Source organism: Pelodiscus sinensis, chromosome 8 (assembly GCF_052426305.1).
Source record: "Pelodiscus sinensis isolate ZL-2025 chromosome 8, ASM5242630v1, whole genome shotgun sequence".
NCBI classification, from domain to species: Eukaryota; Metazoa; Chordata; order Testudines; family Trionychidae; genus Pelodiscus; species Pelodiscus sinensis.
The window spans coordinates 40,223,483-40,244,970 of record NC_143059.1 but is presented as its reverse complement, the minus strand read 5'-3'; the positions used below and the strand labels follow the sequence as shown (position 1 = coordinate 40,244,970).

The following is a 21,488-nucleotide window of genomic DNA, read 5'->3' as shown; positions in this document are numbered from 1 at the left end:
CTACAGACTTCACTGGTGTCCGATGGAGCCATTTAGTTCCAATATGCCCGTGCCCCTTCATTGCACACTATGTGAGTAGAAGGCTGGACAAACAGAAGGTGGCGAGAACCAGGCCCTGTGTGGTTAATATCTGGTGTGGCCTAGAACTGAGAAGTTAAAGCCAATGATAACATTGATTACCTCTTGCACAAGAGAGGCCCTGGAGGCAGCTTCATACTTTTGAAGTGGCACAATAAGATCGGAAATTCCATCTAGACACACACAGCTCAGGAGTCTAATCTCGATTCATAGTCAGCAGCCACAGAAGCCATAATAGCCTCTTTTTGACTGTTCCTAAACAAGAGGTTTCCAACCTTTTTAGCTCTTTTATTTCAAAATGGGAAAGAGATAAGAGATGACAATATTTAGATACAAATTCTTCTCCCTTTATACTAGGGATGTTAAATATCAAGATCTTGTACATTTCAAAGGAGGAATGTGGAACTCTGCATTAACCCCGGGGCAGCAAGAAGTCCTGGTGATTCTGGGCTCCACAAGGGCGCTTACCTTTTGAAATGCACAAGAGTCACCAGGGGATGCCAATTCCTCATGTAGCCTGGCATCAGCAGGGGACTCGGAATCCCTCACTGACCCTGGAATCCATGCTGTACTACCACTTTGAAACACCACAAAGAGCCCGGGGTCAGCTAGGGATTCCCCAGCTGACCATGGGCTCCATGCAGCATTCCCCAGAACCAGCTGGGGAACCCAGAACCAGCTGCCCAACTGACTCAGGACTCCACATGGCATTTCTGCAGAAATGCCACACTGGAACCTGGGATCAGTTGGGGAGTCCTTAACATCCTTCACTTCTAATACACTTTAAATGCAGCGCCACAGGGGGCGGGTAGGTTCCAGACCCAGCCAGGACTTAGTCAGGCTGTTGGCCAGCCTGCTTAAAAAAAAAAAAAAAAAAAAAAAAAAGTTATTGGCAGGGGTGGGGAAATTCATTAAGTCTATAGCATTAACCTATAAGCAGAAGCTTATAGGTTAATTGACTACAGTATTACATCCCTACAGTAGCCCTCTCGCTTCCGTAACTCACAGTGGGGCAGAGAATTAGGGAAATACAACTGATTCTTGGTTCAACATCTCACTTTATCTTTTCCCAACCTCCTTCCTGGGCTGTTCAGTTTGACAGGAGGTGGAGAGACAGGGAAAAAGAGAGGAAATATTCATTGCTAGGTGCTTCCCCCTAGGCTCAAATAGAGCCATGGAACATGTACAATAGACTTCCGATAATCCGGAACCTATGGGACCTAGGTGGTGCCGGATTATCCGATATGCCAGACTATCAGGAGGTACTATAAGGTGTGTGTGTGTGTGTGTGTGTATATATATACACACACACACACACACACACACAGTATATAGTGTTCTTAACCATTTTTATTGTACATACTGTATACTGTAATATTTTAGGTTTTTTAAGCCTTTTTTTTAAACCCTTTTTGCTCAGTTCAGCTGCTGTTGCTATTACCTTGTGACTCATTTTTTGCCAAAGCTCACTAGGCTCTTGCCATTTTGATGCCGGACTATCGGAGTTTTACTGTACCTTGTTCTCATTGGAAAGAGGGCCAGATTAAGACAAATTGAGGTCTTTAAGATAACACAACATGAGCCCTCTACCAATGCTCTTCCCTCACCATTACCAGATGTGGTAGAATAGCAGCATCAGTACTGAATCCCTTTCTCCTTTTTAGAACAGTTGCAGTGGTAGGGAGACACTGAAGCAGTAGGAAGTGCCCTCCAGAATTCAAGGAGTTTGTCTGGATGGGTAGGCCAACACTCCTGTGCACTTCTCCTGTGACAGAATCCTCTGTTGGGATGGTGTTGGTAAGGCTTTCTATTAATAGGAGAATGGAATGAATGGGGTACACTTTTCAACACTGTCTACAGTCTTGAGTTTACATCTCTAGAGCAAACATGCTTGGTTCACATTTCCAAGTTTTTCTTCCTAAACATGAGGGTTGGAAACTTACCAGTTTTTTCTTTTCTGTTTTCAAATGAAAGTGGAGAGTCCTTGTATAATTACATAACTCCAAGTACTTATTATCAGGTTTTATATAGTACAAATACCTTAAATTTAGCCCTAGCGCTCTCAGGTTTCTGTTGTCTGGCAGGGAAGTAGTGGATTCTGCACCATTAAACATTTTTTTTTTTTAAGTGTCACAGCTCAGGGAGCATATTTTCAGTTCACCATGAATTACAAATTTTCTTAACAGTTACCCTTGAAGGCTATTGTTTAGAAGCTCAAGGCCCCAGACTGAGCACCATTTTTAATTCATTTGACTGCTTTCAGCTGTTTGTCAGGGACACCTATTTGCCTTTTTTCATAATACAAAAGCAAGGCAACATTTACTGATCATAAAAAGGAAGCATATTTAAAAAGAGTATTTCTTTTTTAGAAAAATACATAATTAAACTATGAGACTTGTTTTGCTAGATCAATAGGTGTACAGGATTCTAACAAGCAACATAAATCGAGTCATGTTCAAGTTCAAATTTTCCTGTCTAATTTAATAAGAGGTTCCTTAACATGCCAAATGGGTTGGGAAGGAAAAGGTTTACCTTGTAGACAAAATGTTGAAAAACAGCTACAGATTTTGTGTGTCCAACATGAGCCCGATTTTCAGAGCATTTGCAGCTTCTATTGACTTCAGCTGAAGCCTTAACGCCTATCATACACCCACTCCCTCCCATGTATATACATGCAGATTCCAATGATACAATTTCTACTAATTAAAAGTACCTGCTAGTAATTCTGTTTGAGGGTAAAGATATGTGAGCTGAGATTGATGAACAGGAAATAGTTAAGGATGAGAAAGGGAACAGCTTAGTGTAGTGTGGGGGTGTTGGATGACTTAGTTCCTGATTTCTTACATTTCACTTTGGATCTAGTGCACTTAACCTGCAAATGAGGAGTTTTGAGTGGGGAAATCTATAATAAGCAAATGTTAAGTTCTGAAATTAAGTAGGGTCAGAAGGGAGGAGGAAAAAAATCATCTTACTAAAATGGTGAAAGGTAAAAGTGTAGATTTTTACAAGAAAGTTGAAGAAGGGAGTAAAGATCCTATGCATACAAGAAAAGGGATATGATTCCAAGTGAAAGGGAAAGCTTGGCAAGAGTGACACAAGCAAAAGGCAAGACAATGCCAGACGAACAAGCAAGAACATGTGGATGAAGGATGGGCCAAAGCAGAACTGTGCAGGAACTACAATGCTATACAGAGACAGAGAGATCTAATGAAGCGACATGGAGGTGGGTGGCAGAGTTGTCAACAGAAGTGGAGAGAGGAAGCTGTGGAGGACAAATACATTCAAGTTCAGTCACGTCTTTCTTTAAAGAAGCAGCAGGATCTCCGTATCAGAAAGACATAGAAAAGATGTGAATGTAGTCCAGAGTGGAAAAGTAGAATTGACTCATTATAGCACAAAGCTTATAACACGCTCATCCAAGAGTTAGTGTAGAGAAGAAAAAGGTAGAAGTATGAAAACCCAAGCAAGTAAATAAAGCACTAGTGTCAACCAAAGACTAACCCTTGCAAACTGCATCCATCCCATAGGCTGCTTTATGCCCACCCCATACTACAACCTGTTCTGAAACCACACTGTGCTTCTGGCAGATTCTCCTCAGATATATTGCCATGAGTCTGTTTAGTGGAATGCAAGCTAATATGTTTGCCTGTTGTAGAGAGGAGTAATACCTCTGTAGTTTCCACAGTTAGCTTTGCTGCCTTTGTTTTTGAAGCGTGATACAATAATATCATCTTTGAAGTCTTGTGGCATTTCTTCTTCCTTCCAAATGCTACTCAGGAAATCATTAAACATCTTGATAGCCTTTGGGTCTGCTGCTTTTATACAATTCTGCTGGGATACCATCCTTTCTAGTTGTTTTGCCAGAATTCAGTTCTTTGATGGCTTTTACAAATTTCTTCAGTTGATGGAGGAGATTGAGATAATCTTTCATGCGTTTCTCAGGTAAACAGTCAAGGGCACGATTAACTGTGGATTGTCTATTCAGTAGATTATTGACATGTTCAGCCCATCTCTCTGATTCCTTCCTTGTCTTCAATCATGATTATGCCATCAGCCAACTTCAAGGGGACTGTGTCAGAAGTAGATGGTCCTATTTCATGCCCCTCCAATGGTTTCTAACTCTCCAGGATTGGACTGATCAGATGCCATTCATGGCAATGGCATCCAATCCATATGGTCCGGGACAGTTGGCAACCCTAGCCCATTACTGCTCACAAAGGAGACACAGCTGGTGACAACTGCTGAGTTCTAGGCCAAGGCCAGAAGCTAAGTCTTAGATGGCAGTGGAGCCTCCAGGGCCGGTCACCTGGACCCTTGGGCTGGCAGTTGTAGATCTCAAAGGAATGGACCCAGCAGATGATGACTCCTCAAAGACCTGTGGAGTCTGCAAGGCTGGCAGGCAGTCATGAAGTCAGTGGGGCCAGCGGGCCCCTGGCCTGGCAATGCTAGCATGTGGTCAACAGCGGAGGGAAGTTTAGTGCAAAACCTGAGGTGCTGCAGCACACACACACACCCCTTACTTCCCACACCTATGCTGGGGCCTGTGTCCTCTCTCTCCCTTCCCTCTTTGGAAAATCTTCATTTTTTTCTCCTTCCTGAGTGTTTATGTGTATGCATTACTGCTTTGGTAACTATGCCTAATAGATCAGATTCATTCCCTTGATTCCCAGTTTATTGTTTTAGCAACTTTTCACATACAATGCAGATTTTCTTGATTTCTTCTCAATATTTTAAGTTAATGCAAAACATATCTGTTACATGACTGAAAGACTAGACAATGAGAATGTTCCCAGAATCCTATAGCTATTTTAGATCAAAATTCTGCTTTTTCTATGCATGTTAAAGTCAGTGAGAGTTATATGCCTCATTTACTTCCTCGGAAAAATGTAGTTAATGCTAGATTGCATGTACTTCATCTATTGCTTTTAGAACTGCAGAACTCACAGTGTTGTGCAAAAGCAAACACTATTATCTTTCAATTGGCCTAATTAAGGTCCATATCCCACAGTCAGCTTTATTTGGGCAGATTCCTGCATCCACATAGAAGGAACTCCACTGAAGTTAATGGCTCTGCATGATCCTGCAATGAACTAAGTAGAGAGATCTGAGGCAACTTGAACAAGAAGTGCTGTGTTACAGGTTTCTATGGTGTCAAATACAATGGAGTTGGTCCCTTTAGGTATTATCATAACAGAAGTAATAAACACTCCTCCTTCTCCCATGGTTAAGATTCCATTGCAGTTATCAGACAGCTCTTTAACAAGCTGTGTATGTGACCTTTGGCCAGTCGCTACCTCTGTGTAATCTTCCATTATCACCCTAGAAAGCACAGAATGTGGAGGTGTATGGTCTTACTGAATGCATCCCTGATCTTTCAACTGAACTGTGCAGCCGGACCTTGTATCTTTGCAGATCTTCACTGAAGTCAACAAAACTGCATATGAAAGCAAATATCTTCCCACTGAACGTGTTTAAATTATGAAAGGGGGGGTGTCTATCATAACCTAGTAGAAGCAATTTCGGTAAGACAGTGCACCTCTCAGTGACCCAGCTTGGGGGTGTGTGTTTGGTCTGGGGTTTTTTTCCACCATAGTGAACACCTCTGCCTTTAAGTACTGCTTGCTGAGATCCAGTTGCAGGCTTGTGGCCTAAGAATTGTGACACAGAGATATATTAGGATTTCTTTGGAGTAGAGACGGGCCTAAAATTCAAGTGCTGTGTTTATAATCCTTGATCAAAGAGTAATTTGGTTGGGAAAATCTAGAAGGACACATTTTCAAATAATGTAAATGTCTTCAATATTTTATTACACTTGCCCCTGAACAGTTCCTTGTGTCGTCTGTTAAAAAAATAATCTCACTTTGTTTCAAAGTTTAAGGTGCAGAGCAGTGGCGCAGCCAGAAGGGCCAGTAGATGGCCAAGAATGGGGTCGGGGAGAGCAGAGCCAGTGAGATGGGGGGGTAAGCCCGGTCCCTGCTCCCTGACCAGACCAGGTAAAGTCCAGTCCTGATCCCCAGCTGGAGCGGGACAAGCCCCAGTGTCCTGGCCCCGCTCCCCAGCTGGCTTGCTCAGCAGAGCCGGGTAAGTCTGTGCTCTGATCCCGCTCCCTGGCTGGAATGCCAGGAGGGCTGAGAGGTGGGGGGCCTGGATGCAAAGTGGGTGGGTCACAGCCCACCTATGACTACACCCCAGTGCAGAGTAATATGATTGTGCCTCTCAATTTGCCCAGTACACACATAAAACCTGTCAAAGAGAGTAATTGTAAAGTCATTAAGTCTCAAAAAGCACCTACTCCATTTATTAATAAAACATTATGAAAAAGTCAATTTATAGTTGTTAATGATACTTGGATCCTAAAAAAATTTAAAGCTGAGATTTTAGCTTTTTAAGTTTTATTTTCCAAAAGCTATCAAAAATTTGTGTTAACAATAGAGAGGCTACAGCTAATCGACAGCCCATCCATAACAACACACATGCAAAGTTTGGATTAAAACTCTAGTACTAGCTCCCAGAAAACATAGGCCTCTACCATTTAAGCCAGAAGTTCTCAAATTTCATTACACCATCACTCCCTTGTTACCAAAAAAAAACAAACAAAACAACTACAGGACTCGAGGAAATGAGACTGAAACTTGAGCCAAAACCTGAGCCCCGCTGCTCTGGATATGAGGGGGGCAAATCTAGAGTTGCCAGGTGTCCAGTATTGAACCAGACAGTGTGTTATTTTCGCCAGTAAAAAAATTCAGAAAATACCGGACACCTGAAATGTCTGGTACTTTCTGATTTTTTCCCAGCCAGGAGGTGAAATTCCCAGCTGTCAGGTGTAGCATCTCAAACTGCTTCGATCCCAATTTCCTATCAATAGCAGTTTCGGACACACATGCGCGTCAGATTTAGCCATGCATCAGATTTACCTTCTTTCAGCTTTATTTACTAGGCAAGATATGGGGTTAGGAAATTCTGACAGATGGGTTTCACCGCATCATATTTTCCTGCCTGGATCCCTGCCTCTGATCCAGGGGGGCCTTTCGCATCAATCCTTGGTATAGGAGCAGGAGATTCTGACGGATGGTTTCACCGTGTCATGTTTTCCCACCTGGACCCCTGCCTCTGCTCCAGAGGGGCCTTTCGCATCCTCTGATCCAGTGGTAGCTAATTTACATGGATGGTCTTCAGCAATCCAACATTTGTATTTAAGATGCAATCACAGTCATACAGAAGTAATTTACTAATGTGAAAATCTTTATTATTGTAAACTTGTGCATAAATCAAACCTGAGGTAAACTAGCAATTATACCTCTATTTACATGGAGAACTGTGCGAATTCTTCCCCTCCACTGACATTATATTATTGGAAACCAGTGCTTAAATCCAATCTGAGGTAAACTAGCAGTTGCACCTCTCTATGTGGAGAACTGTGCAAACTTTTTTGCTCTACTGATGTAATATGTATACTTTTTGCAATGGAATTCTTCCTGTTTCAGAGTGACTGTTTTTGGCTTGGTTGTACTTGGAATGCAGAGCATGTGCACCCATCTTTTGCAGGAGTCACACTGGATCTTGAACAGAACAAAATGAGAAAAAGAAAACTCAGTATTATGAATGATACACAACTTCTCACTAATGTTATTTCTACCACATTTGTGCAAGGGGTAACACTTGGGTATGAGCAATGATGACAAATTTTACTGCTATGCCATTGAAAGAGTCATCATCTTTAGGCAGCTTGTTTGTTTGGTAACATCATCTGTGTTTTGATCTGCTGAAATATATGATGTCTGGTTGATTGATAAATTTCTCTGTTTCTTACCATCGTGACATCACCGCTTGTTTCTAGCAATTGATAGAGTTGCAGTATATGCAGTATTCTTCCATGTTTTCTGGAAAAGTTATTGTAGTGTTTATGATCTAAATTCCACATTACATTCCTTATTTATTGATTGTTGTTTATTAAATGTATTAAGTTCCTTGATTTCAGAACTCTTTTCTTTCATTCAGTCACTTATTAAAATGTGTCCTGTATACAATGCTTTTCAAGATCTAACTGTATTGCTGCTAGATATAAGAAATATATAATTTCATTTCACTGCTTTGTCTGTATCAACTACGTAGCCCATCTATCTTTTTGGGAACTTAGAAATATTATTCAAGCAGAGTCACAGTTACAGAAGCAATGATGAGATATCTCAATATCCCAGAAATGGACTAACTGTGGGTATGTCTATCTTGTGGGGTCACCGGTGTGACCAGGGAATGCGTCTGCTCTTCCTCTTTTTTTTGGTGGAAGAGCAGACATGCTCTTTTAGGGAACCCTGCATACCTCCTTCTATGAGGAATAAGGGCTCCTTCAAAAGAGGAGGCTTTTCTCCTATTTGTCCTGGATACACGGGGCCAAATATTAGAAAATTCTCTTCCAAAAAAGGAATCCAAAACATCAAAACAAATTGCAGAGCACACTTAGCATAGTTTTCTCTGACCTTCCAATGGCAGCCAGTCCTGGAGGTTCTATCTGCAGGGCCATTGCATTGTAGAGAGACAACAGGGAAGACGTCCACCAGACCACAGTAGGAAGTAGCCCAGGATGGGGAGCTTATCCGGTGCATGCAGCATGTTGTGGCAGGATTCCTTGCTGAGTTCTGGCCTGCAACCCACCGTAGTTGGAGGGCCTAGGTACCTCTACTTCCTCCGTAGCTGGCTCGAGGGAGTCAAATTTTCCAACAAGCCTGTAAAGTAGTCTGCAAGGCCATATTAACCTACTAGAAAGACTGTGTATGGATTGGTCTCTGGCTTGTGTCATACCTAGAAAGATGAGCCTGAGCAATGGACTATGGCTGCCAGACCATATTAATCCTACTACAAGATACTGTGTGTGGACTTTGCTCATGGGGCTGTATTATGCCCCTCGGGAGGGGGGAACACGTGTTCAGACCCCAACAGGTAGGCTGCAAGGGGGATGAAGCTTGAGGGGCCTCTCATAGTAGGTTGCCCCTTGCCAGGCACATAATTAATAAATTATAATGACAATTTGGGATTCAGTACCTGTAAGATGAGTAGCCCACAGTTGTGCCCATCAGTTTGTTTGCTATGTTGCATGATTTTACTTTTCCAGCAAGATGCAGATTCTTTGGTTAATCGTTTCATGAAGAATCTGAAATTTGTATGCAGTGCTGTATCAGACTGTATAAATGGCTTTTGAATTTGTCTTTTTCAATTTCTGTACCTGCATAGAAATCCTGTCCATGTCTATGTCTTCATGGCTTCCAATGACTTACTGCTTATAAACACACTTGCTTTCAGATTATTGTCTCATTTGTTCACCATATATCACCCTTTTTGCTGTGTCCTGTCTAATCAACACCTTTCCCTCTTATGCCACTGTGTCTTACCCACATACTATGAGTAATTAGCCAGGGTCTATCAAAAATCTTTGCACAATTGACATTACTAAGCACATTCAGTTTAAGTCCTTGATTTTTTAAGTTTGCTTTATAGCTATCAGGAATTAGCTTTATAGCTATCAGAAGTGTTAATAAGTTTCTTGAAAACAGTTTCACAGTAACACTGCAGGAACACTTTCAGAATCAGTATACGGAAAAACATTCACCTCCAATTCCTCAGGCATGTTCTTTCATGCTTCACCTCATCGCACAAGGGATCAATTATTAACAATGCAGTTGTTTTCATCAGTGCTATCTATAAATGCAATTGTGGGCATAAATCTCATTTGTAATATGATGATTTAAAAATGATTGATCAAAATATTGCCTTACAATTACCCTTTGTCATATCTCGCTAATTCACATGACCTAAGCATTGTGTGAATTCTGTCAAACACCACAGCCCAGGTTTTTTTAAGTCACAGTAACGACATACGTATACAGTCTTCACAGTGGTATGTTTTAAAGAACTCACTTCTGAGGACATCAATATGTAGCTTTAAAAGTCTACCCGCCTTTGCATGCACAGAACTGTATGAAAATCCTAAGTACCAGACATGGGATCACTGCACGCTTTTCAGCTGTGCTCCCAGTCTCATGTGTAATACCCCATATATTAACCCGGATCATAATGTGAAAGAGAATACATCTTACCATAATAATCCAATGCCCTGCTGTATTATAAGGAAGCAATAAGATATCATACTGCAGGAATCCAATCTGTGGAATTGAAACACAGATATAAATGAATAAACTGTTTCGAGTGCAGCAAATCCTAAAATATACATCATACTGTAATTTCTAGTTTCATTAAAGGGTTAATATTTCTTATATCACAGTACACTTAGTAGTGTATGTTTCCTTTCACACTATGTGAAACTAAATGAATGAACAAGATGATAGCTCATGTTGGGTGTGAACACTTCAGAGGATTTACCTTTTCCAATCTCATTGCTGTTGCTCTGCCTGAGAGAATGGCAGTGGAAACTACTGCTAAGACCACGTGTACCTGTTGACAGTAAACCAAGTTATTAATGCATCACTTATTATGGTACCTAAAGAACATAAGTCAGGTGGTAAAGACAGATGTACAAGGTATCACTACTACTGATGTAAAACTTTATTTGATTCACCAACTATCCCACAAGCAAAAAGCTTTTCTGTTATTGCTATAGACACAATATTGCTTCATACACCCCTTGCCAGGTAAATTTTATACCTGACTGGCTCAGCCTCAGCTTCCACTGCGTCCAGAACCTACCCTTGCGACCACTATGCATTTTCAGCATATTAGAAGCTGGGCAGTCAGACAGCCTAGCTCAGTTCTGACTGGCGCTGGGTCTGGGAGCTCAAACCCCCCTCATGGACAGGGACTGCTGCCACCCTGCGCTGTTGCTTGCGTGTCAGAGGAAACGGCACTGGGCAACAGGCACCCAGTCAGTGAGGGAAGCTGGTTTTTAAACTAGCTCCCTTTATTGACCAGTTGCTGCCTACCACCCCATGCTACTGCCCCTGATGCAGAGACAGCAGCACGGAGGGGCAAGGGGTTCCTCGGAAGTGAGGCCGGAGCACTCTGGCTGTCAGTCCTACCCCTGGGGCCTATAGAGTAGTCAGGGCCCAATAAGAATTTGAAGCTTATAAACTATTCAATAAACCAATACCTGACATCTGTAATCCTTACAGTTTCAGCTGGTAAGACCGATATCCAACCTTTCTTTTCCATGACTCTTTATGGTCTCACTAACCTGTGCATACACTTTGTTGAACTCAGGGTTGCATCTGAACTGTTCTACAAAAATAATGTGGCCTCCACACATCAGGGAATATATGTCAAATATGCACCTCTAAGCACATTTCAGTACACGTGTGGCAATGGTACATACATGGATCTGTTGACAATCTAGGTTTGCATTGACATTTTACAGGCTACATCAATGTAAATCTCTGGAACCATGTATTCTGGTGACTAATTACATTCTGGTACGATAGAGGATTTTGTGTAACATCACAATAAGTGTCCTACCTTTTCAACTGCTTTCTTTTCTAAACAGGCCAAATATGCATTGATAACCTACATCACAGGATGAAACAGTACACAAAATTAAGTAACATTCCATGTATCACCACAGTTAGCATACACGTGTTCTGGAATATCTATATACTTCATCAGCCATCCATTTCCTTGGTTTCAGGCAACGAAATGAAGAGCCATATAAGTTAATGTTTGATCCTTTGGCCTCCAGTCTGTCTCATTACTTGGGGATCACTGCGATTTGAACTAACAAAAAAAGGGAACATGTATTACATGCATGGTGCTGCAGCAGCCTTCTCTTCTGTTTCATTACAATGAATAATGCAACTTCTCTCATGAAAACTTTTACCATCTTAAAAAATGGAACTAAGTTAACAAATGTTTCTTATAAACAGTGTGTAAAGAGGTTACCTTTCTGAATCAAGTCTTTTTCTTCCCCAAGTGCCATGGTAGCAGTATCGTCCTCGTCCTCTTCCTCATCACTTGTATCACTTCTGGAAATGTCTTGTATTATACCCTCCTGTTGGTCCATTGTTGTGACCTCTCTGGCTGTCACTGTTTTCTCAGACTTGAGATACACCTCACCCTCACATTTTCCAGTATCTCCTAAGTGTGGTTCAGATTCAACAACAACAACAGATTCAAAGCCAATAGTTTCCTCAGGTATACTTGCAGAAAATGATGCTGGTGGCTCTTTAAATGGTTTCAGATGAGACATGCTATACATACTGTTTAAAAGTTTGTCTGAGAGAGTTTCCAGTTTTACTCTCTTACCCTCCACAGTCTTAATTTTGTATGGGCCCCGATAAGTTTTATTCAGAGGTCCTCCTTCTCTTGTTTTTCTTCTCGCATTAAGGAGTAGAACATAATCTGCCACATTATATTTTACTTCCCCATATTTAGAAGTTTTTCTTTTGGTGTTCTGCTTTTGCTGTTTTTCTTGTGCTCTCCATGTTACGGAGAGCAAATGCAATATCAGCATCCTGTCTAGCCTCCGTTTCTCTGAGGAATTCTTTGCAGTACTATTCATTGAGGTCAGCTATGTTTGGTACCTTTGTAAAGAACTGAGAAAGATCTAGCATTTCTAAAAAGAAGAATATAAAATACCATATGTGTATGACACCTACATGCATCCACCTACCGTGTATTCATCTGGGACTTCATGTGGCAGTTGAGGGTCACGGTTTTTGAATAGTTTAAAGAGTGTTAATTTTGTGCATGAGTGCACTGTAGTCCTCATCGAAAATCCAGTGTTGCCAATTAACTCATCCCAGTTCTTCTCCTCATTGACCATCTTCCTTAATGATCTGTAAAAAATTAGCATGGATTTGTTTGCAAAATATCAGCACACACACACACACACACACACACACACACACACACAGTCTTTACCAAGACCGATCATAAACAATCAGTAATGCATGCATTATATCCAATCAGAAACTTTCTGTTTAACAAATTAATTGTCAATCATTTCAAGCTATTTGCATTTTCTTGCATGGTGCACTTCATTTGCCTTTATAGCTATAATTCTTCATACTTCCATTTACCTTTCCATGGTTCTATTGGCATTCTCCACCAAGCCATTAGTTTGAGGGTGATACGGGCTGCTGAAACAACGTTCTATTCCCCATTTTTTGCTGATAAACGGGTTGAACTGAAATAAAAAGAAGTTGCACTATTAGCTCACATACTACATGTGTCTTAAAAGCACTACTTGCACATAGGCAAAGGAATATTCTTAAAGTCTAATTTGCCAAAACAATATCCCATTTTTTCATACTGTCATATCAAACATTTCATTGCTGGGTTTTGGGAGGGTATGATGATACCCAATAGAATGTTATGGTCTCACTGATGTGGTGGACAACATTTTTTCACACAAAGTATGCTAATTGTTCTGAAACAGCTGACACAGAAAAGTGTCTTTCACCACATAATATTAAAGGCATTAATCCTATGTATTCTGCCACCTATCTGTGACCTGATCTAAGGTTGAAAACATAGTAAAACTAACCTTACAAAGAAAGATGTTATTACCTTATTGTTGGATTCAGAATCTTGATCTGTCGGTATCCACTGCGGAGCGCCTTCTCACTGAATCAGTTTGTATATGATGTTTGCCATCTCATGTGCTGATTTGTTTCTGAGGTTATAGGGCTCTCTTTGGGGGGGGGGGGAGCATACGGGAAGGCAGCTTTAAAAACAGCAACTGCCCTAGTTAATTAGGGGCAGCTGAGATAGGGTGGCTGTAAATCAAATAAGGGCCCGGTGAGCTGATTAAGGCGGTCAGAGGACCCCTTTAAAAGCCTTCCCTGTGGGGGAGGGGAGAGTGGAAGAGGAGTTTGGGGGAGGTGGAGAGGAATTACTACTGATAAGGTGTGTAAGATGCTGACAAAGAGAATGGCAGTTTTTTTGGCCAAGGGAGGAGCTCTAACCGGGAAGGTTTGGTCTCCCTTCACCAGCAGTCAGAGAAGCCAGCAGGTAACTGGAGAGGACTGGTAACCCAGCCCAAGCTCACCAGAAGCTGACAGCCATTTTACCAAAGAAAGTGATAGGCAAAACCTGTGCTGCAGTACCTAGACAGGAGATTGTGGACTGAATATGTGTCTGGGGCCCAGGGGTGGAACCGACCCTGTCACAGTGGTTGACTAGTTGATGGAATTTCCACTGACTAATTGATATGCACTTTTGCTTCCTTTGAAATGTACAACAGCCCCTCCTTTGACATGTACAGGGGTTCTTGTACATTTCAAAGGAGGAATGAGGAATTCTGTATACAGCCTGGGGCCAGCGCAAAGTCCCACTGACTCCAGGCTACACATGAACAAGAGTTCCTGATGGTGATTCAAAGGGAGCCTGGGATCAGCTGGGAAATCCCCTGCTGATCTTGGGCTCCACAGCTACCCCATTTCAAAGGCACACAGGTGGCATTTTAAAGTGGCAGCAGCCGCATAGCTTATTGAAGATCAGCTGCACATCTGCCCCTTTGAAAAGCTGTCATGGGCGAGGTCTACAATGTGCCTATCTTGCAGAAGAAGACCTGCAAATGAAGTGCTCATTAGCACCTTCTTGTGCTTCATTTGTATTTCCTCTTCCGCAAGGTAGGCACAGTGTAGATGTAGCCTGTGGGTTTCAAAGTGGCAGTGCCATTTTATAGAGGCATCAGTGAGGTGGGGTAATTGACTTGTTGACCAGTCAACATACTGTCCAATAAGCAAATGCTTATTGGATAGTTGACTAGCGTATTACAACATGAATGTAAACAGCTCATGCTGGAATAGGAAAGAAATCCTGGGTATGGTTATGTAATTCAATTTCAGCCAGCGCTATATGCATGATGGATGGTCAATTATTAGAATGGATGTTTGCCTATTGTAACTAATTTGGCTGTTGTGTGATCACAAAGAAAGTTAACCCTAAATGTAGGAACTGTAAAAGATGACAGCAGTACTTTCAGGATAGAAAGATAGACATTGTAGTTGGACGCTCCAGAAAACTTCTTCCCAAAGAGAGTCTCCACACTGCCAAAGCATACTGGAAAATATGAATGGACTTTTATCTTGCATTTAAGCTGTGATTACTATGGATGAGAAGGCCACCAGGGCACCTGTGCTTTTTCCTCTTTCCTCCTCTTTTGGAAGAACTCCCTCTTCCCTGTCCACACACGCCTCTTTCTGAAAGAGCAGACACATTCCCTGGATACAGCTTTCCCCCCCCCCCCCCCCAGGATAGCAGAGTTATCCTGGGAAAACTATGCAGTATATACATAGCCTCATAGACACCCTGGAGTGTGTGTGAAGCTAAGTCTAGCTTATCATGATTGTTTTAACGGAAGCATCTTTTCTTCCATTTGGCCCAGTGTAGATGTGACCAAATGGGGGAGGGAGCCTCTTTGGGAGGAGTCCTTATTTTGCACAGAATGAGGTATGCACATCCTGGAAAAACCTTCCAATCTTGGCATACCCTAGTCTATGTAGATGAAAAGGAACCCCCCTAGCTATGTAACCTGTCCCTGGCAACTACCAGAACTATGGCAGAAGGATTACACAAATAATGCACCAGCCTTCAAGAATGTAAGCAAGTATGATCATAGTAACTCAGGACAAGAATGGTAAAACCAGAAAGATGTGAATAAAAAGAAAAGAAGGTGTGATTGGACAGAATGTATTCTGAAAACAAAAGAGCACATTTGGAAACACAACTTACCTGCCATACTGATGTAAACACTGGTAATTTGTGGCCTGGTATAATGTTTTAGGAGAATGATAGCTTTCTGGAAATCTGCAGACTCATACATAACAAAGCTGTAAACATATACTTTTTTTTTTTATCGCAGACAGTTAACCCTCCAAGATTTTTCCACCCATAAGCAGAGTGGCTATGTCTAGACTGGCATGATTTTCCGCAAATGCTTTTAACGGAAAAGTTTTCCATTAAAAGCATTTGTGGAAAAGAAAGTCTAGATTGGCACGGACGCTTTTCCGCAAAAGCACTTTTTGTGGAAAAGCGTCTGTGCCAATCTAGACGCGGTTTTGCGCAAGAAAGCCCCAATCGCCATTTTCACGATCAGGGCTTTTTTTGCACAAAACAAATCGGAGCTGTCTACACTGGCCATTTTGCGCAAAAGCTTTGTGCAAAAGGACTTTTGCCCGAATGGGAGCAGCAAGTATTTCAGCAAGAAGCACTGATTTCAGACAGTAAGAAGTCAGTGTTCTTGCGGAAATTCAAGCGGCCAGTGTAGACAGCTGGCAAGTTTTTCCGCAAAAGCAGCTGCTTTTGCGGAAAGACTTGCCAGTCTAAACACAGCCAGTGAGTTTTGTCTTGTACAACAGTACTGAGTTCATCTGCACTCATTTGAATGAGTGCCACTATGGCACCTAAGTTATTAATAAATATCTTATAAATCTCTCCCTCTTACATGTGCTGACATGCCTCCCACTCTCCCCTTGTCCCATATGCTCCCCTGGTTCCTGCTGCCTCTCACCCTCCTCTGCTGCCCTGGCTCCTGCCCTTCTCACTCCCCTTAGCCCTTTTGCACCTGTCCCCCACATCCTCTTTGACACCTGCACCCGTCCTTCCCTTCTCTTCTCTCTGTGCCCACTGCTGCTCTAGCCCCACTATGATCATCTATAGCTACCCTCCAGTTCACCTCAGCTGACACCTCCCTCAACCCTTCTGGCCTGCCTCTCTTCTCCATGTCCCAGCTCTCCCCTATCTGTCTTCCATTCTACTTCTGTCCCACAATCCTGCCCAGCCTTACCCCACAAGTTCCTGGAGCCTCCCCCTTCCCTCACTGCTCCAGCCCTCCCAACACCTGGCCCTCTTGCTCTCACCCCATCAGGTGCTGTCATGGATTCCAGGTTGTGCTTACACTTGGCCCCTCGGCTCCCTGGGTGCCCCTCCCCCCGCAGTACGGCAGCCCCTTTCCAGGGTGCTCACTCCACTCCAGCGGCAGTGAGACAGCCCTTTCTGTGGCAGTTTATTCCCCCTCTTGGGGGGCCCACTCTCACCTGGGGGGGCTGCCTCTTCCCCTCCGGGATGGTGTGTCTCAGGGCCTTCAGCTGCCTGCCTCTGCTCTGAGCCCCTTCGGGGGGGTCCACTCCCTCTGGACCACTGGGGCATCCGCTCCCAGAAGGAATAGTGCTGCCCTATTCTTTAGACCAGAGCGACTCTCAGCCAGCACCAAACCAGAGTGTTTATTGAGCTTTGAATGCAGCAAAGGATCTCTCAGGTTAATATTCCTGGACCCTGAGCCCCACACTTGTCAGTCTCCCCTGCAGCCAGCTGAGTTCTGCCTGCTTCCTTCTCAGTTCCTCAAAGAGCAGCCCACGGTATCCCAGCAGAGTCCAATAACCCCCTGCTAAGCCCCTCCTCAATCCATTGTCTTCTCTCCAGGTAACAAGGTCTCCCCTCTCTTCTATGCCTCTTCTCTCCTCAAGTGGCTCAGCTGCAGTTGCTGGGGTCTCCCCTCTGCAGCCCATTGTCTGTGATCTGGCCAGAACTGGTTGGGTCCTTGGAGCAGGACGGGGGCTCCAGTTCTGGGCTGTTCTCTGAAACAACAAACTCCCCAGCATTGTTACATTAAACCAGTAACGTCTGTGCTTTTTCGGATAGGCTTTTTTTCTGCAAGGTCCACACGTGCCTTTTTGGATAAGAGCTGTAATGCAAGAAGGAGTTATGTCTCATAGAGGGAGGCATACCTACCCTGCAAAAAGCCCTCTGATCTGTTGATTGACTGTAGATTTTCTAGTGCAAAAACACACTTGAGGCATGGACGCTCCTCAGGCTTGTGCGCAAAAATGGCCACAAAACCTTGTACTGTTTTTGTAACCAGGAAAAGCATGGGATGAGGCATACCTGGGAGGTCAACAAATGCTTTTGATGTCAACCGCGGAGCGTCCAGACTACCGTGCTGAGCCGACAAACAGCTGATCGGCTCAGCGCAGCAGCCATTTAAATTTAAATTAAGCGGCAATTATTTAAATCGCCACTTCATTTTTCTATGCCAGTAGTCTAATCTACATGCCTCTGTCGCCAGAGGCATGTAGTCTTGATGTACCCAAAGACAGATTACAGGCCATCAGGAACACCATCCCCGATAACAACACTGCACACCTGATTACAGAGCTCTGCGACTTTGTCCTCACCCACAACTACTTCCAATTCAGAAACAATTTCTATCTCCAAATCAGTGCACAGCCATGGGCACTCGCATGGCACCACAATATGCCAACATCTTTATGGTTGACCTTGAACAACTTTTCCTCAGCTCTCGCCCCCTAATGCCCTACTTTACTTACGCTACATTGATGACATCTTCATCATATGGACCCACGGAAAAGACACCCTTGAAGAATTCCACAAGGATTTCAACAACTTCCACCCTACTATCAACCTCAGCCTGGACCAGTCCACAAGGGAAATCCACTTCCTGGACACTACAGTACAGTTAAATAATGAACGAATTTCTACTGCTCTATATCAGAAACCCACCAACTGCTACACTTACCTTCATGCTTCCAGATTCCATCCCAGACACATTTTTCAGTTGATTGTATTCAGCCAAGCCCTACGATACAACCAGATTTGCTCCGACCCCACAGACAGAGACAATCACCTACAGGATCTTTACTGAGCATTCCTAAAACTGAAATACCCATCTGGAGAAGTGAAAAACAAACGGACAGAGCCAAAAAAATATCCAGACGTGAACTACTTCAAGACAGACCCAAAAGAGAAAATAACAAAACTCCTCTTGTTATTACCTAGAGTCCACAACTCAGACCCCTCCAACGCATTATACACAATCTACAACCCATCTTGGAAAATGATCCCTCACTCTCAGAGGCCTTAGGAGAAAAACCTATTCTTGCTTACAGACAAACCCCTAACCTGAAACGTATTCTTTCTGATAATCATGCCACACAACCACATCATGAACCTGCAGGAACCCAGCCCTGCAACCAAAAAAGATGCCAACTCTGCCCACATATCTATACTGACGAATTCATCACTGGAGCAAACAACATAAGCCACAAAATCAAAGGGTCATTTCACTGCACATCTAGTAATTTGATCTATGCCATTAAATGCCAGCAGTGCCCCACTACTATATATATTGGACAAATTGGATGGTCTCTGCGGGAAAGAATCAATGGACACAAATCGGATATACGTAAAGGGAACACACAGAAGCCTGCTGGTGAACATTTCTGCTTGCCTAACAACAGTTTGACAGTCCTGCAGGTGGCTGTCTTGTCACAGGCCAGCTCCATAAGCCAGGTACATAGGGAAGGACTGGAATCACAGTTCATCCACAAATTCAATTCACATGCTAATAGACTCAATCGTGATATGGGCTGGCTAGGACACTACCTGCTTAATAACCACTGAAGGTGCTAACGGCTCTCTGAGTGGTATCCTTCCTGTCTTAGCAATCTATCTATTGACTTTGATTTTTATCTGCTTAGGTTTAAGTACCCATTCTCCAGATACTTAATGATGCTCTGTCTCACACCCCCCCCCCCCCACCCTTTATGTATAAATTGAATAGGATTGGTCCCAAGACAAACCCTTGGGGGACATCACTTGTTACCTCTCTCCATTCTCAAAACTTGCCATTTATTCCTGCCCTTTGTTTCCTGTCTTTTAACCAGTTATCAATCCATTAAAGGACCCTCCTTCTTATACCATGACAGGGGGAAGTTATTTACCTTGTGGAGTAACAATGGTTTTTGAGATGTGTGTCCCCGTGGGTGCTCCACTATTGGTGTCAGGTTGTCCCAGTGCCACAGATTAGAGTTTTCCCTAGCAGTAGCCGATCAGACCGCGCATGCGTGGTAGGCGCCTCATTCATGTCCTTCTGCTCATGTGTGCGGTCCGGCTCCCATCCATTCCTTGTGCCCACCCAAGTAGCTGAAAGACATGATTAAAGACCATAGACTCTGAAGTGGGGAGAAGGACAGGTAGTGGAGAACCCATGGGGACACACATCTCAAAGAACCATCATTACTGCACAAGGTGAGTAATTTCCTCTTCTTCTTTGAGTGATTTCCCCATGGGTGCTCCACTATGGGTGACTTTGTAGCAGTACCCAAGAACACCAGAGGGCGGGTTTCAGAGTCATGTTTTAATAGCTATTGACAGTACTGCTGAGGCTACTGAGGTATCATTTGTTAAATGTTGGGAAATAGTATAATGCTTCATAAAAGTATCATTGGAAGACCATGTGGCCGCATAGGAGATGTCTCGGAGGGGAACCCGAGGCATGCTGTGGATGTCATTACAGCTCTTATGGAATGAGCCCTAGGAGTTCCCAGAAGCACCTTATTCTGAATGGCATAACACTTACTAATGCATGAAACTATGAGTTTAGAAATGTGTTGAGATGAGAGTGGTTCACCCTGGGATCAGTCCGCTAAGGAAAGTAGCAAACATTGTGACTTGCAAAAGGATCGGGCTCTGTCTATGTAAAAAGCAAGTGTTCTGTGAACATCAAGGGAATGGAGAGCAGCTTCTCATCAGGATTTGTGTGGTTTGGGATAGAAGGATGGGAGGAAGACTGGTTCATTGACATGGAAGTCAAAACATACTTTGGGAATGAAGGAAGGGTGAGGTCACAAAACAACATTGTTCTTATTAAAAGTTATATAGAGTGGTACCACCGTGAGGGCTGCCAGCTTCCTGACTCTGCAGGCAGAAGTAATGGCAAGTAGAAAAACCACCTTGATTGTCATTATTGAATGTGGAGCAGTAGCTAGTGGTTCGAAAGGGGGTCGTGAAAGAGTGTCCAGCACCATTGCTAGATTCCATGCTAGTGGTGGTGTCCTGTGCAGTGGATTAAAGTTGCACAACCCTTTCATGAATCTTTTGGTAGTGATGATGGGGGAAGCCTGGTGGAGCCCTGCTCTCAGTACCCCTGATTCTTCTGGCAAATTGCTCCAGCATCACACACTGGGAGGAGGAGTCATCCCATAAAGTCCCACATTGAAATTATCATGTAATCCAGGAGCAGTGGCTACTGCATGAATAATGCAAAGATTTTGAAATTGTAAAAAACACTTTGCAAAATTACACTTCTCAGCACTTTCCATCTGATGACCTCAAACTACCTAACACCAATGAATTTACACAAATTCCTGTGAGACAGGCAAGTATTATTATGGGTGGAGAAACTGAGGCAGAGGATAACTAAGTTCCTTATCCACTTCTTTTTTTAAATCAGTGGGAAAAAATCCCCTTGAGACCAAGCCTTAAATAAGGGATGAGAAAACTATGGCCCAGAGGGCGGATCAGGCCCACCAAGCCACTGGATCTGGCCTGCAGATCACCCTGCCAGGACTCTCAGACACTGCTGCAATTTAAAGCACAGTCTTTGTGGCTCTTTGCTTCGGAGGGTGAAGAGGCTTGTGCTGCCAACTAGTGGTCCATGGCCACCT

General features: G+C 43.2%; 1 protein-coding gene across 1 annotated transcript; it reads right to left on the bottom strand.

Annotated features, from left to right (window-relative positions):
- Nucleotides 1-7,196: 7,196 nt before the first annotated feature.
- LOC149523999 (uncharacterized) lies at nt 7,197-15,847 on the bottom strand. The gene is made up of 10 exons (XM_089780340.1): nt 15,757-15,847; nt 15,002-15,084; nt 13,098-13,204; nt 12,689-12,854; nt 11,539-11,586; nt 10,453-10,524; nt 10,170-10,235; nt 9,683-9,771; nt 9,118-9,226; nt 7,197-7,637 (listed from the first exon to the last, which is right to left on the bottom strand). The coding sequence occupies exons 1-10, from the start codon at nt 15,845-15,847 to the stop codon at nt 7,482-7,484; spliced, it is 987 nt and encodes a 328-aa protein (XP_089636466.1). The 3' UTR covers nt 7,197-7,481.
- Nucleotides 15,848-21,488: the final 5,641 nt, after the last annotated feature.